This window comes from Pseudophryne corroboree, chromosome 6, assembly GCF_028390025.1.
Source record: "Pseudophryne corroboree isolate aPseCor3 chromosome 6, aPseCor3.hap2, whole genome shotgun sequence".
Taxonomy (NCBI): Eukaryota; Metazoa; Chordata; class Amphibia; order Anura; family Myobatrachidae; genus Pseudophryne; species Pseudophryne corroboree.
Genome location: NC_086449.1, coordinates 3,124,021 through 3,141,665, shown reverse-complemented (window position 1 = coordinate 3,141,665; position 17,645 = coordinate 3,124,021). Strand labels below are relative to the sequence as shown.

The window sequence follows — 17,645 nt, the reverse complement described above, 5'->3', positions numbered from 1 at the left end:
CCTAAGTCCCTCGTTGCAGTGAGCCTGTTGCCAGCAGGACTCATTGAAAATAAAAAACCTAATAAAACTTTTACTCTAAGCAGCTCTTTAGGAGAGCCACCTAGATTGCACCCTTCTCGGCCGGGCACAAAAACCTAACGGAGGCTTGGAGGAGGGTCATAGGGGGAGGAGCCAGTGCACACCACCTGATCCTAAAAGCTTTTACTTTTGTGCCCTGTCTCCTGCGGAGCCGCTATTCCCCATGGTCCTGACGGAGTCCCCAGCATCCACTTAGGACGTCAGAGAAAGGTAGATTTACCCGCGGTAGCTGTGGAAACCAGGTCCGCGAGCCCCTCCCCAAACAACACTTCACCCTTGTAAAGCAAAACCTCCATATGCTTTTTTGAGTCCGCATCACCTGTCCATGGGCGGGTCCATAGGGCTCGTCTCGCAGAAATAGCCATGGCATTGGCTCTGGAACCCAGCAGTCCAATGTCCCTTTGAGCGTCTCTCATATATAAGACTGCGTCCTTAATATGAGCTAAAGTTAATAAAATGGTATCCCTGTCTAGGGTATCAAGGTCAGCTGACAAGGTATCTGTCCATGCTGCCACTGCGCTACATACCCATGCCGACGCTATTGCCGGTCTGAGCAAAGCACCAGTATGCGCATAAATAGACTTTAAAGTAGTCTCCTGTCTGCGGGATCCTTTAGGGCCGCAGTGTCCGGAGACGGTAGCGCCACCTTCTTGGACAGGCGTGTTAAAGCCTTGTCCACCCTGGGAGAGGATTCCCAACGTACCCTGTCCTGCGTTGGGAAACGGTACGCCATAAGAACCCTTTTGGGAATCTGCAGTCTCTTATCTGGAGATTCCCAAGCTTTTTCAAACAACTCGTTAAGCTCATGAGATGGGGGAAAGGTTACCTCAGGTTTCTTTTCCTTAAACATGTGTACCCTCGTGTCGGGAACAGAGGGTTCATCAGTGATATAATACTTTTTGTCACCCTAGGGTGCAATCTTGCTTCATCGTAGTCGACACTGGAGTCAGACTCCGTGTCGGTATCCGTGTCTACTATTTGTGACAAGGGACGTTTCTGAGACCCTGAAGGGCCCTGTGAGTCGGTCCAATCCGTGGATTGACCCCCTGTAGTCTCCCTGGACTCTGCTTTGTCCAGTCTCTTATGTAGTGATGCCACACTTGCATTTAACATATGCCACATATCCATCCACTCTTGAGTCGGCACCACCGACGGGGACTCACCACTCATCTGCTCCACCTCCTCCTTGGACGAGCCTTCCGCCTCAAACATGCCGACACACACGTACCGACACCTCACACACACCGGGATATAACTATAAGGGGACAATTCCCCAACCAGGCCCTTTGGAGAGACAGAGAGAGAGTATGCCAGCACACACCCAGCGCCCACTTATACTGGAATAACACCAGCTAGCGCTTTTATGTTATAATCAATAACTTCCTCACTCACTGCGCCAATAATTGTGCCCCCCCCCTCTTTTTCAGCCCTCTGATCTGTGTTCAGCAGGGGAGAGTCCGGGGAGCCAGCGTCTCTGCAGCTTCTGTGGAGAAAATGGCGCTGGTTAGTGCTGAGGGATCAAGCTCCGCCCCCTCCAGCGCCGGGCTTCGATCCAGCTTCAAATTGTAAAAAATGGCGGGGGTTTATCTATTTACTGCCTCCGCAGCCTAATATATACCAATATGCCAGCCTAGAGGTTTATTGCTGCCCAGGGCGCCCCCCTTGCGTCCTGCACCCATCTGTGCCTGCTCTGTGTGTGTTGTGTGGGAGCAGTCTTCTGCCGCCTTGAAGTCTTCTTTTCTTCTAATACTCACCCGGCTTCAATCTTCCGGCTCTGTGAGGAGGACGGCGGCGCGGCTCCGGGACGAACCCCAGGGTGAGACCTGTGTTCCGACTCCCTCTGGAGCTAATGGTGTCCAGTAGCCTAAGAAGCAGAGCCTATCATTTAAGTAGGTCTGCTTCTCTCTCCTCAGTCCCACGATGCAGGGAGCCTGTTGCCAGCAGTGCTCCCTGAAAATAACAAACATAACAAAAGTCTTTATCAGAGAATCTCAGTAGAGCTCCCTGTAATGCACCCAGTCTCCTCTGGGCACAAGATCTAACTGAGATCTGGAGGAGGGGCATAGAGGGAGGAGCCAGTGCACACCCATTCTAAAGTCTTTAGAGTGCCCATGTCTCCTGCGGAGCCCGTCTATACCCCATGGTCCTTATGGAGTCCCCAGCATCCTCTAGGACGTAAGAGAAACGTCATTCCCTCCAGATAACCTGAGGGCCTAGATACATAGACTGTGCCGGCAGCTAGCAATCTCCCCAGCACTCAGCCGGCAGGCGGAGTGACACAGGGGACGTAGTGCAGCTGTGGAAGCAGATAGACTGCGGCGCCTGGCGGAGTGATACACCAGGTACATACAGGGCAGGGGGACATACTGTAGCACGTGGTACAGTAGGCGGGAAGAAGTACCGGTCTCCCGCTCAGACAGAGCAGCGCCCCGGCGGAGTGATACGGTTCAGTCAGTCGATCGATGACAGAGCGGTACCGCGCTGCCTCTGCTGCTACCCCTGGTAATGTCACCTGCAGTGTACCTACCTGCTCAGCGTGTGACCCCCCCCCCCCCTGTGTGTACCCCATCTGCTAATGTGCCTGTGTAATGCCCCCTATATCTACCTGTTTACAGCTGTCCTTTGCCCCCACTACACCTGCTAATGTGCCCCATCCCCCACCTGCTAATGTGTCCTGTTCCCCCTGTATATACCCCCACTCACCCCAACCCCCCCACTTGCTTATGTGCCCCCATGTCCCAGTATATACCCCCACTCACCCCATCCCCCACCTGCTACTGTCCCCCATTCCCTCTGTCCCTGTATATACCCTCACTCACCCCATCCCCCACCTGCTAATGTGCCCCATTCCCCCTGTATATACCCCACTCACCCCATCCCCACCTGCTAATGTGCCCCATTCCCCCTGTCCCTGTATATACCCCCACTCACCCCATCCCCCACCTGCTAATGTGCCCCATTCCCCCTGTATATACCCCACTCACCCCATCCCCACCTGCTAATGTGCCCCATTCCCCCTGTCCCTGTATATACCCCCACTCACCCCATCCCCCACCTGCTAATGTGCCCCATTCCCCCTGTCCCTGTATATACCCCCACTCACCCCACCTGCTAATGTGCCCCATTCCCCCTGTCCCTGAATATACCACCATTCACCCCATCCCCACCTGCTAATGTGCCCCATTCCCTCTGTCCCTGTATATACCCCCACTCACCCCATCCCCACCTGCTAATGTGCCCCATTCCCCCTGTATATACCCCACTCACCCCATCTGCTAATGTGCCCCATTCCCCCTGTCCCTGTATATACCACCCACTCACCCCTCCCCCACCTGCTAATGTGCCCCATTCCCCCTGTCCCTGTATATACCCCCACTCACCCCATCCTCACCTGCTAATGTGCCCCATTCCCCCTGTATATACCCCACTCACCCCATCCCCACCTGCTAATGTGCCCCATTCCCCCTGTCCCTGTATATACCACCCACTCACCCCATCCCCACCTGCTAATGTGTCTCCTATTCCCCCTGTGCCTGTATATACCCCACTCACCCCCCCCCACCTGCTGTGTCTCCTATTCCCCCTGTCCCTGTAAATACCCCCTCTCACCCCATCCCCCACCTGCTAATGTGCCCCATTCCCCCTGTATATACCCCCACTCACCCCATCCCCCCACCTAATGTGCCCCATTCCCCCTGTCCCTGTATATAGCCTCGCCCCATCCCCCCCACCTGCTGATGTGCCCCCATTTCCCCCGTCCCAGTATATACCCTCACTCCCCCCACCTGCTAATGTGCCCCATTCCCCCTGTATATACCCCCACTCAACCCATCCCCCCACCTGCTAATGTGCCCCATTCCCCCTGTATATACCCCCACTCACCCCACCCCCCACCTGCTAATGTGCCCCATTCCCCCTATGCCTGTATATACCCCCCACTCACCCCATCCCCTCACCTGCTAATGTGCCCCGTTCCCCCTCTCCCTGTATATACCGCCACTCACCCCATCCCCCCACCTGCTAAAGTGCCCCATTCCCCCTGTCCCTGTATATTCCCCCCTCACCCCATCCCCCACCTGCTAATGTGCCCCATACACCCTGTGCCTGTATATACCCTCCTCACCCCATCCCCCACCTCCTAATGTGCCCCCATTCCCCCTATGACTGTATATACCCCCCACTCACCCCATCCCCCCACCTGCTAATGTGCCCCCATTCCCCCTGTCCATGTAAACACCCCCACTCACCCCATCCCCCACCTGCTAATGTACCCCGTTCCCCCTGTCCCTGTATATACCCCCACTCACCCCATCCCCTTACCTGCTAATGTGCCCCCATTCCCCCTGTCCATGTAAATACCCCCACTCACCCCATCCCCCACCTGCTAATGTACCCCGTTCCCCCTGTCCCTGTATATACCCCCACTCACCCCATCCCCCACCTGCTAAAGTGCCCCGTTCCCCCTGTCTCTGTATATACCCCCACTCACCCCATCCCCCACCTGCTAATGTGTCCTGATCTCCCTGTACCTCTATACCCCCCCACTCACCCCATCCCCCCCACCTACTAATGTCTCCCCCCACTCACCCCATCCCCCCCACCTACTAATGTCTCACCCCATTCCCCCCACCTGCTAATGGGCCCCATTCCCCCTGTTCTGTATATACCCCCACTCAAGGTTGGACTGACCCACAGGGGTTCAGGGTAAACCACTGGTGGGTCCCGCTGCCGGGGGGCCCACCTCCTGCTCTATGGGTCAGGTGCCAGTCTGTGCATTTGAATTATACATATGTTACCTTATACTGGACTATGGTGTGTTTTCTACAGTGCATTGCTGTTATTAATCTGTTTTCTCTTATGTCCTAGAGGATGCTGGGGTCCACATTAGTACCATGGGGTATAGACGGGTCCACTAGTAGTCATAGGCACTCTATGCCCCTCCTACCAGACTCAGTTTAGAAAATGTGCCCGGTGTAGCCGGTCACAGCTAGGGGAGCTCCTAGGAGTTTTTCTAGTTTTATTGTTTCTCTGACGTCCTAGTGGATGCTGGGAACTCCGTAAGGACCATGGGGAATAGACGGGCTCCGCAGGAGACTGGGCACTCCAAAAGAAAGATTAGGTACTATCTGGTGTGCACTGGCTCCTCCCTCTATGCCCCTCCTCCAGACCTCAGTTAGATTTCTGTGCCCGGCTGAGCTGGATGCACACTAGGGGCTCTCCTGAGCTCCTAGAAAGAAAGTTTATTTTAGGTTTTTTATTTTACAGTGAGACCTGCTGGCAACAGGCTCACTGCATCGAGGGACTAAGGGGAGAAGAAGCGAACCTACCTGCTTGCAGCTAGCTTGGGCTTCTTAGGCTACTGGACACCATTAGCTCCAGAGGGATCGACCGCATGGAACTGGCCTTGGTGTTCGTTCCCGGAGCCGCGCCTCCGTCCCCCTTACAGAGCCAGAAGAGGTCCGGAAAATCGGCGGCAGAAGACTTCGGTCTTCACCAAGGTAGCGCACAGCACTGCAGCTGTGCGCCATTGCTCCTCATGCACACTTCACACTCCGGTCACTGAGGGTGCAGGGCGCTGGGGGGGGGGCGCCCTGAGCAGCAATAAAAACACCTTGGCTGGCAAAAATACCACAATATATAGCCCCAGAGGCTATATATGTGATAAATACCCCTGCCAGAATCCATAAAAAAGCGGGAGAAAAGTCAGCGAAAAAGGGGCGGAGCTATCTCCCTCAGCACACTGGCGCTATTTTCTCTTCACAGTGCAGCTGGAAGACAGCTCCCCAGGCTCTCCCCTGTAGTTTGCAGGCTCAAAGGGTTAAAAAGAGAGGGGGGGCACAACATTTAGGCGCAATATTGTATATACAAGCAGCTATTGGGAAAAATTCACTCAATATAGTGTTAATCCCTAAATTATATAGCGCTCTGGTGTGTGCTGGCATACTCTCTGTCTCCCCAAAGGGCTGTGTGGGGTCCTGTCCTCAGTCAGAGCATTCCCTGTGTGTGTGCTGTGTGTCGGTACGGCTGTGTCGACACGTTTGATGAGGAGGCTTATGTGATGGCAGAGCAGATGCCGATAAATGTGATGTCGCCCCCTGTGGGGCCGACACCAGAGTGGATGGATAGGTGGAAGGTATAAACCGGCAGTGTCAACTCCTTACATAAAAGGCTGGATGATGGGACAGCCGGCTTCTCAGCCCGTGCCTGCCCAGGCGTCTCAAAGGCCATCAGGGGCTCAAACGCCTGCTCCCTCAGATGGCAGACACAGATGTCGACACGGAATCTGACTCCAGTGTCGACGAGGTTGAGACATATACACAATCCACTAGGAACATCCGTTACATGATCCCGGCAATAAAAAATGTTACACATTTCTGACATTAACCCAAGTACCACTATAAAAGGGTTTTATGTTTGGGGAGAAAAAGCAGGCAGTGTTTTGTTCCCCCATCAAATGAGTGAATGAAGTGTGAAAAAGCGTGGGTTCCCCCGATAAGAAACTGGTAACTTCTGAAAAGTTACTGATGGCGTACCCTTTCCCGCCAGAGGATAAGTTACGCTGGGAGATATCCCCTAGGGTGGATAAGGCGCTCACACGTTTGTCAAAAAAGGTGGCACTGCCGTCTTAGGATACGGCCACTTTGAAGGTACCTGCTGATAAAAAGCAGGAGGCTATCCTGAAGTCTGTATTTACACACTCAGGTACTAGACTGAGACCTGCAGATAGTGCTGCTGCAGCGTGGTCTGTAACCCTGTCAAACAGGGATACTATTTTGCGAACATAAGACGTCGTCTTATATATGAGGGATGCACAGAGGGATATTTTGCCGGCTGGCATCCAGAATTAATGCAATGTCCATTCTGTCAGGAGGGTATTAGAGACCCGACACTGGACAGGTGATGCTGACTTTAAAAGGCACATAGAGCCTTATAAGGGTGAGGAATTGTTTGGGGATGGTCTCTGGGACCTCGTATCCACAGCACCAGCTGGGAAGAAAAAATTTTACCTCAGGTTTCCTCACAGCCTAAGAAAGCACTGTATTATCAGGTACAGTCCTTTCGGCTTCAGAAAAGCAAGCGGGTCAAAGGCGCTTCCTTTCTGCACAGGGAAGAGGGAAAAAGCTGCACCAGTCAGCCAGTTCCCAGAATCAAAATTCTTCCCCCGCTTCCTCTGAGTCCACCGCATGACGCGGGGGCTCCACAGGCGTAGCCAGGTACGGTGGGGGGCCGCCTCAAAAATTTCAGCGATCAGTGGGCTCGCTCACAGGTGGATCCCTGGATCCTTCAAGTAGTATCTCAGGGGTACAGGCTGGAATTCGAGGCGTCTCCCCCCCGCCGTTTCCTCAAATCTGCCTTGCCGACAACTCCCTCAGGCAGGGAGGCTGTGCTAGAGGCAATTCACAAGCTGTATTCCTAGCAGGTGATAGTCAAGGTGCCCCTACTTCAACAAGGACGGGGTTACTATTCCACACTGTTTGTGGTACCGAAACCGGACGGTTCGGTGAGACCCATTTTAAATTTGAAGTCCTTGAACACATACATAAAAAAATTCAAGCTCAAGATGGAATCGCTCAGGGCGGTTATTGCAAGCCTGGAGGAGGGGGATTACATGGTATCCCTGGACATCAAGGATGCTTACCTACATGTCCCCATTTACCATCCTCACCAGGAGTACCTCAGATTTGTGGTACAGGATTGCCATTACCAATTCCAAACACTGCCGTTTGGACTGTCCACGGCACCGAGGGTCTTTACCAAGGTAATGACAGAAATGATGATACTCCTTTGAAAAAAGGGAGTTTTTAATTATCCCGTACTTGGACGATCTCCTTATAAAGGCGGGGTCCATGGAGCAGTTGTTGGTCGGAGTAGCACTATCTCGGGAAGTGCTACAACAGCACGGATGGATTCTATACATTCCAAAGTCACAGCTGGTTCCTACCACACGCCTGCTGTTCCTGGGGATGGTTCTGGACACAGAACAGAAAAAAGTGTTTCTCCCGCAGGAGAAAGCCAAGGAGCTGTCATCTTTAGTCAGAGACCTCCTGAAACCAAAACAGGTATCGGTGCATCACTGCACACGAGTCCTGGGAAAAATGGTAGCTTCTTACGAAGCAAAATTCCATTCGGCAGGTTCCATGCAAGAACCTTTCAGTGGGACCTCTTGGACAAGTGGTCGGAATCGCATCTTCAGATGCATCGGCTGATAACCCTGTTTCCAAGGACCAGGGTATCTCTACTGTGGTGGCTGCAGAGTGCTCATCTTCAAGAGGGCTGCAGATTCGGCATACAGGACTGGGTCCTGGTAACCACGGATGCCAGCCTTCGAGGCTGGGGGGCAGTCACACAGGGAAGAAATTTCCAAGGACTTTGGTCAAGTCAGGAGTCGTCCCTACACATAAATATTCTGGAACTGAGGGCCATTTACAATGCCCTAAGTCTGGCAAGGCCTCTGCTTCAAAACCAGCCGGTACTGATCCAATCAGACAACATCACGGCAGTCGCCCATGTAAACCGACAGGGCGGCACAAGAAGCAGGATGGCGATGGCAGAAGCCACAAGGATTCTCCGATGGGCGGAAAATCACGTCTTAGCACTGTCAGCAGTGTTCATTCCGGGAGTGGACAACTGGGAAGCAGACTTCCTCAGCAGACACGACCGACACCGGGAGAGTGGGGACTTCATCCAGAAGTCTTCCAACTGTTGGTAAACCGTTGGGAAAGGCCACAGGTGGACATGATGGCGTCCCGCCTAAACAAAAAACTAGATATTGCGCCAGGTCAAGGGACCCTCAGGCAATAGCTGTGGACGGTCTAGTGACACCGTGGGTGTACCAGTCGGTTTATGTATTCCCTCCTCTGCCTCTCATACCAAAGGTACTGAGAATAATAAGAAAACGAGGAGTAAGAACGATACTCGTGGTTCCGGATGGGCCAAGAAGAGCTTGGTACCCAGAACTTCAAGAAATAATATCAGAGGACCCATGGCCTCTACCGCTCAGACAGGATCTGCTACAGCAGGGGCCCTGTCTGTTCCAAGACTTACCGCGGCTGCGTTGGACGGCATGGCGGTTGAATTCCGGATCCTAAAGCAAAAGGGCATTCCGGAGGAAGTAATTCCTACGCTGATAAAAGCCAGGAAAGAAGTAACCGCAAACCATTATCACCGTATTTGGCGAAAATATGTTGCGTGGGGTGAGGCCAGGAAGGCCCCAACAGAGGAATTTCAGCTGGGTCGTTTTCTGCACTTCCTACAGTCAGGAGTGACTATGGGCCTAAATTTGGGTTCCATTAAGGTCCAGATTTCGGCTCTGTCGATTTTCTTCCAGAAAGAACTGGCTTCACTGCCTGGAGTTCAGACATTTGTAAAGGGAGTGCTACATATTCAGCCCCTTTTTTGTGCCTTCTGTGGCACCTTGGGATCTCAACGTGGTGTTGAGTTTCTTAAAATCACATTGGTTTGAGCCACTTAAAACTGTGGATCTGAAATATCTCACGTGGAAATTGGTCATGTTATTGGCCTTGGCTTCGGCCAGGCGTGTGTCAGAATTGGCGGCTTTGTCATGTAAAAGCCCTTATCTGATTTTCCATATGGATAGGGCAGAGTTGAGGACTCGTCCCCAGTTCTCCCTAAGGTGGTATCAGCTTTTCACTTGAACCAACCTATTGTAGTGCCTGCGGCTACTAGGGACTTGGAAGATTCCAAGTTACTGGACGTAGTCAGGGCCTTAAAAATTTATATTTCCAGGACGGCTGGAGTCGGGAAAACTGACTCGTTTTTTATCCTGTAGGCACCCAACAAAATAGGTGCTCCTGCTTCTAAGCAGACTATTGCTCGCTGAATTTGGAGCACAATTCAGCTGGAGCATTCTGCGGCTGGATTGCCGCATCCTAAATCAGTAACAGCCCATTCCACGAGGAAAGTGGGCTCATCTTGGGCGGCTGCCCGAGGGGTCTCCGCTTTACAACTTTGCCGAGCTGCAACTTGGTCAGGGGCAAACACGTTTGCAAAATTCTACAAGTTTGATACCCTGGCTGAGGAGGACCTCGAGTTCTCTCATTCGGTGCTGCAGAGTCATCCGCACTCTCCCGCCCATTTGGGAGCTTTGGTATAATCCCCATGGTCCTTACGGAGTTCCCAGCATCCACTAGGACGTCAGAGAAAATAAGATTTTACTCACCGGTAATTCTATTTCTCGTAGTCCGTAGTGGATGCTGGGCGCCCATCCCAAGTGCGGATTGTCTGCAATACTTGTATATAGTTATTGCCTAACTAAAGGGTTATTGTTGAGCCATCTGTTGAGAGGCTCAGTTGTTATTCATACTGTTAACTGGGTATAGTATCACGAGTTATACGGTGTGATTGGTGTGGCTGGTATGAGTCTTACCCGGGATTCCAAATTCTTTCCTTATTGTGTCAGCTCTTCCGGGCACAGTATCCTAACTGAGGTCTGGAGGAGGGGCATAGGGGGAGGAGCCAGTGCACACCAGGTAGTACCTAATCTTTCTTTTAGAGTGCCCAGTCTCCTGCGGAGCCCGTCTATTCCCCATGGTCCTTACGGAGTTCCCAGCATCCACTACGGACTACGAGAAATAGATTTACCGGTGAGTAAAATCTTATTTTTTCACTGGCAAGAAGTCCTATTCGGGCCCCGGCTACGTTACCCCCACCAGTATACAGCAGCGATCGCGCTGCGCATCATTGCTCCCACACACCAACGGTTACATGGGTGCAGGGCGCAGGGGGGCGCGCCCTGGACAGCATTATACAGGTTGAGTATCCCTTATCCAAATATTCCGAAATACGGAATATTCCGAAATACGGACTTTTTTGAGTGAGATAGTGAAACCTTAGTTTTCTGATGGCTCAATGTGCACAAACTTTGTTTAATACACAAAGTTATTAAAAATATTGTATTATAAGACCTTCAGGCTGTGTGTATAAGGTGCATATGAAACATAAATGAATTGTGTGAATGTACACACACTTTGTTTAATGCACAAAGTTATAAAAAATATTGGCTAAAATGACCTTCAGGCTGTGTATATAAGGTGTATATGAAACATAAAAGCATTCTGTGCTTAGATTTAGGTCCCATCACCATGATATCTTATTATGGTATGCAATTATTCCAAAATATGGAAAAATCCGATATCCAAAATACCTCTGGTCCCAAGCATTTTGGATAAGGGATACTCAACCTGTATATGTTATTTGAGGAGGTATATAGTGTATAGACACTATATACGGTCCCCTGTCCTGCATATAAAACTATATTATACCGGGGCTGAAGCGTGCCGAAGAGGGGGTGGGGCTTAGCCCTCACAGCAGTGTTCAGCGCCATTTTTTTCTCTGTCCCCGCCAAAAAGGTGTACAAACAAGGGGGACACAGATTTTTTTTGTGTTATAATGAATTTAGCACTATTTTGTAGAAAGAGGCATATAATCATTGCTGTACATGTTTCTCTGTGTGTTCCCTGTCAGAATACCCACTATAGCCCACATATGTCTACACAATCAGCTATGGGGATCACTGTCTGCATCGCCGACGCCTGTTGGTACTCGATGCTGTAGATGCAGAATCAACAGGTCGGTAGTTGTATGCTTATCAAAAGTAAACACTGTATGGGGAACACAGTAGTATGTGGGTGACCCTGTCTGCACCAACTGTTATTACCGGGTGTAAATTAACATGCTGTAACTGCCTTATGCCTGTATGTATGTATGTATGTATGTATGTATGTATGTATATATATATATATATATATATATATATATATATATATATATATATATATATATATATATATATATATTAGTACGGTTCCATGGGCCTGTAGCTCGTGCACAGACATGGTAGTATATGTGGGGGAGTGTTTATTAAAATTATTTACGTATACTCCCCTCGGACCCCTCAGGGTCGCAAGAATGTTATTTTGCCTGGTTATTGCTCCCGCTGTCGACGACTACTGGGTTTTCTGTCGACCATAAGGTTTCCTGTTAGATCCACACCTGGGGCATTCAGTACATGGTCATACACATTCCGAACACAATAATGTCACTAGGGACCCGAGGGTTCCGGACAATCCGCTTATATGTATTAATTATATATATATATATATATATATATATATATATATATATTTCTCTAACGTCCTAGTGGATGCTGGGGACTCCGTCAGGACCATGGGGATTAGCGGCTCCGCAGGAGACAGGGCACAAAAATAAAGCTTTAGGATCAGGTGGTGTGCACTGGCTCCTCCCCCTATGACCCTCCTCCAAGCCTCAGTTAGGTTTTTGTGCCCGTCCGAGCAGGGTGCAATCTAGGTGGCTCTCCTAAAGAGCTGCTTAGAAAAAGTTTTTTAGGTTTTTTATTTTCAGTGAGTCCTGCTGGCAACAGGCTCACTGCATCGAGGGACTTAGGGGAGAGAAGTGAACTCACCTGCGTGCAGGATGGATTGGCTTCTTAGGCTACTGGACACCATTAGCTCCAGAGGGAGTCGGAACACAGGTCTCACCCTGGGGTTCGTCCCGGAGCCGCGCCGCCGACCCCCCTTACAGATGCCGAAGATGGAAGAGGTCCAGAAGCAGGCGGCAGAAGACTTTTTCAGTCTTCCTGAGGTAGCGCACAGCACTGCAGCTGTGCGCCATTGTTGTCAGCACACTTCACACAGCGGTCACGGAGGGTGCAGGACGTTGGGGGGGCGCCCTGGGCAGCAATGTATTATACCTTTTTATGGCTAAAAATACATCACATATAGCCCTTTGAGGCTATATGGATGTATTTAACCCCTGCCAGATCTCACAGATTCCGGAGAAGAGCCCGCCGAAATAGGGGGCGGGGCTTATTCTCCTCAGCACACAGCGCCATTTTCCTGCTCAGCTCCGCTGTGAGGAAGGCTCCCAGGACTCTCCCCTGCACTGCACTACAGAAACAGGGTAAAACAGAGAGGGGGGGCACTTTTTTGGCGATATTAATATATTTAAGCTGCTATAAGGATACAACACTTATATAGGGTTGTTCCCATATATATTATAGCGCTTGGGTGTGTGCTGGCAAACTCTCTCTCTGTCTCCCCAAAGGGCTAGTGGGGTCCTGTCTTCAATAGAGCGTTCCCGGTGTGTCTGCTGTGTGTCGGTACGTGTGTGTCGACATGTATGAGGACGATATTGGTGTGGAGGCGGAGCAATTGCCGGTAATGGTGATGTCACCCCCTAGGGAGTCGACACCGGAATGGATGGCTTTGTTTATGGAATTACGTGATAATGTCAGCACATTACAAAAATCAGTTGACGACATGAGACGGCCGTCAAACCAGTTGGTACCTGCCCAGGCGTCTCAGACACCGTCAGGGGCTGTAAAACGCCCTTTACCTCAGTCGGTCGATACAGACCCAGACACGGACACTGAATCTAGTGTCGACGGTGAAGAAACAAACGTATTTTCCAGTAGGGCCACACGTTATATGATCACGGCAATGAAGGAGACTTTGCATATCTCTGATACTACAAGTACCACAAAAAGGGGTATTATGTGGGGGGTGAAAAAACTACCTGTAGTTTTTCCTGAATCAGAGGAATTGAATGATGTATGTGATGAAGCGTGGGTTAACCCAGATAGAAAAGGGCTAATTTCAAAAAAGTTATTGGCATTATACCCTTTCCCGCCAGAGGTTAGGGCGCGCTGGGAAACACCCCCTAGGGTGGATAAGGCGCTCACACGCTTATCAAAACAAGTGGCGTTACCGTCCCCTGATACGGCCGCCCTCAAGGATCCAGCTGATAGGAGGCTGGAAACTACCCTAAAAAGTATATACACACATACTGGTGTTATACTGCGACCAGCCATCGCCTCAGCCTGGATGTGCAGTGCTGGGGTGGTCTTGTCGGATTCCCTGACTGAAAATATTGATACCCTGGATAGGGACAGTATTTTACAGACTTTAGAGCAATTAAAGGATGCTTTTCTTTATATGCGAGATGCTCAGAGGGATATTTGTACTCTGGCATCGAGAGTAAGTGCGATGTCCATATCTGCCAGAAGAAGTTTATGGACACGACAGTGGTCAGGTGATGCGGATTCCAAACGGCATATGGAAGTATTGCCGTATAAAGGGGAGGAATTATTTGGCGTCGGTCTATCGGATCTGGTGGCCACGGCAACGGCCGGGAAATCCACCTTTTTACCTCAGACCCCCTCCCAACAGAAAAAGACACCGTCTTTTCAGCCGCAGTCCTTTCGGTCCTATAAGAACAAGCGGGCAAAAGGACAGTAATATCTGCCCCGAGGCAGAGGAAAGGGTAAGAGAGGGCAGCAAGCAGCTCCTTCCCAGGAACAGAAGCCCTCCGCGGGTTCTGCAAAGCCCTCAGCATGACGCTGGGGCTTTACAAGCGGACTCAGAAACGGTGGGGGGTCGACTCAAGAATTTCAGCGCGCAGTGGGCTTGCTCACAGGTGGACCCCTGGATCCTGCAGATAATATCTCAGGGTTACAGGTTGGAATTCGAGAAGTCTCCCCCTCGCCGGTTCCTAAAGTCTGCTCTGCCAACGTCTCCCTCAGACAGGGCGACGGTATTGGAAGCCATTCACAAGCTGTATTCTCAGCAGGTGATAGTCAAGGTACCCCTCCTACAACAGGGAAAGGGGTATTATTCCACACTATTGTGGTACCGAAGCCGGACGGCTCGGTAAGACCTATTCTAAATCTGAAATCTTTGAACCTGTACATACAAAAATTCAAGTTCAAGATGGAGTCACTCAGAGCAGTGATAGCGAATCTGGAAGAAGGGGACTTTATGGTGTCCCTGGACATCAAGGATGCTTACCTGCATGTCCCAATTTGCCCTTCACATCAAGGGTACCTCAGGTTCGTGGTGCAAAACTGTCATTATCAGTTTCAGACGCTGCCGTTTGGATTGTCCACGGCACCTCGGGTCTTTACCAAGGTAATGGCCGAAATGATGTTTCTTCTACGAAGAAAAGGCGTATTAATTATCCCTTACTTGGACGATCTCCTGATAAGGGCAAGGTCCAGAGAACAGCTGGAGGACGGAGTAGCACTAACCCAAGTAGTGCTGCAACAACACGGGTGGATTCTGAATTTCCCAAAATCTCAGTTGACCCCGACAACACGTCTGCTGTTCCTGGGAATGATTCTGGACACGGTTCAGAAAAAGGTGTTTCTTCCGGAGGAGAAAGCCAGGGAGTTATCCGAACTTGTCATGAACCTCCTAAAACCAGGAAAAGTGTCTGTGCATCAATGCACAAGAGTCCTGGGAAAGATGGTGGCTTCTTACGAAGCAATCCCATTCGGCAGATTCCACGCACGAACTTTTCAGTGGGATCTGCTGGACAAATGGTCCGGATCGCATCTGCAGATGCATCAGCGGATAACCTTATCGCCACGGACAAGGGTGTCTCTTCTGTGGTGGTTACAGAGTGCTCATCTGTTAGAAGGACGCAGATTCGGCATACAGGACTGGGTCCTGGTGACCACGGATGCCAGTCTGAGAGGCTGGGGAGCGGTCACACAGGGAAGAAACTTCCAGGGAGTATGGTCAAGCCTGGAGATGTCTCTTCACATAAATATACTGGAGCTAAGAGCGATTTACAATGCTCTAAGCCTGGCAAAACCCCTGCTTCAGGGTCGGCCGGTGTTGATCCAGTCGGACAACATCACGGCAGTCGCCCACGTAAACAGACAGGGCGGCACAAGAAGCAGGAGAGCAATGGCAGAAGCTGCAAGGATTCTTCGCTGGGCGGAAGATCATGTGATAGCACTGTCAGCAGTGTTCATTCCGGGAGTGGACAACTGGGAATCAGACTTCCTCAGCAGACACGATCTACACCCGGGAGAGTGGGGACTTCATCCAGAAGTCTTCCACATGATTATGAACCGTTGGGAAAAACCAAAGGTGGATATGATGGCGTCTCGCCTCAACAAAAAACTGGACAGGTATTGCGCCAGGTCAAGAGACCCTCAGGCAATAGCTGTGGACGCTCTGGTAACACCGTGGGTGTTCCAGTCAGTGTATGTGTTTCCTCCTCTGCCTCTCATACCCAAAGTACTGAGAATTATACGGCAAAGGGGAGTAAGAACGATACTCGTGGCTCCGGATTGGCCAAGAAGAACTTGGTACCCAGAACTTCAGGAGATGCTCACGGAAAATCCGTGGCCTCTACCTCTAAGACGGGACCTGATTCAGCAGGGACCGTGTCTATTCCAAGACTTACCGCGGCTGCGTTTGACGGCGTGGCGGTTGAACGCCGAATTCTAAGGGAAAAAGGCATTCCGGAAGAGGTCATCCCTACACTGGTTAAAGCCAGGAAGGAGGTGACTGCACAACATTATCACCGCATTTGGAGAAAATATGTTGCGTGGTGCGAGGCCAGGAAGGCCCCCACGGAGGAATTTCAATTGGGTCGATTCCTACATTTCCTGCAAACAGGATTGTCTATGGGCCTCAAGTTGGGGTCCATTAAGGTTCAAATTTCGGCCCTGTCGATTTTCTTCCAGAAAGAATTGGCTTCAGTTCCTGAAGTCCAGACTTTTGTAAAAGGAGTACTACATATATAGCCCCCGATTGTGCCCCCAGTGGCTCCGTGGGACCTTAATGTAGTTTTGGATTTTCTCAAATCCCATTGGTTTGAGCCACTCAAATCGGCGGATTTGAAATATCTTACATGGAAAGTAACCATGCTACTGGCCCTGGCTTCAGCCAGGAGAGTGTCAGAATTGGCGGCTTTATCGTATAAAAGCCCATATCTGATTTTCCATTCGGACAGGGCAGAACTGAGGACGCGTCCTCATTTTCTGCCTAAGGTGGTGTCAGCGTTTCACCTGAACCAGCCTATTGTGGTGCCTGCGGCTACTAGCGATTTGGAGGATTCCAAGTTGCTGGACGTTGTCAGGGCATTGAAAATATATATTTCAAGGACGGCTGGAGTCAGAAAATCTGACTCGCTGTTTATACTGTATGCACCCAACAAGCTGGGTGCTCCTGCTTCTAAGCAGACGATTGCTCGTTGGATTTGTAGCACAATTCAACTTGCACATTCTGTGGCAGGCCTGCCACAGCCTAAATCTGTCAAGGCCCATTCCACAAGGAAGGTGGGCTCATCCTGGGCGGCTGCCCGAGGGGTCTCGGCATTACAACTCTGCCGAGCAGCTACGTGGTCGGGGGAGAACACGTTTGTAAAATTCTACAAATTTGATACCCTGGCTAAAGAGGACCTGGAGTTCTCTCATTCGGTGCTGCAGAGTCATCCGCACTCTCCCGCCCGTTTGGGAGCTTTGGTATAATCCCCATGGTCCTGACGGAGTCCCCAGCATCCACTAGGACGTTAGAGAAAATAAGATTTTACTTACCGATAAATCTATTTCTCGTAGTCCGTAGTGGATGCTGGGCGCCCATCCCAAGTGCGGATTGTCTGCAATACTTGTACATAGTTATTGTTACAAAAAAATCGGGTTGTTCTTGTTGTGAGCCGTCTGTTCAGAGGCTCCTACGTTGTCATGCTGTTAACTGGGTTCAGATCACAAGTTGTACGGTGTGATTGGTGTTGCT

The 17,645-nt window shown here is 50.7% G+C and overlaps 1 protein-coding gene across 2 annotated transcripts in view; it reads left to right on the top strand.

Annotated features, from left to right (window-relative positions):
* The first annotated feature begins 2,472 nt into the window (after positions 1 to 2,472).
* LOC134934737 (E3 ubiquitin/ISG15 ligase TRIM25-like) overlaps positions 2,473 to 17,645 on the top strand; it is a 45,062-nt gene continuing 29,889 nt past the window's right edge. The window contains exons 1-2 of one of the 2 annotated variants that reach the window (XM_063930102.1): positions 2,475 to 2,580; positions 11,563 to 11,667. Coding sequence is in view for 1 of the 2 variants with exons in the window: in XM_063930101.1 (XP_063786171.1) it covers positions 2,541 to 2,580 (40 nt within the window). In the remaining variant the exon portion in view is untranslated. Of the gene's footprint in view, positions 2,581 to 11,562; positions 11,668 to 17,645 lie in introns of both variants that reach the window. The other variant, XM_063930101.1, reaches the window with a different exon arrangement.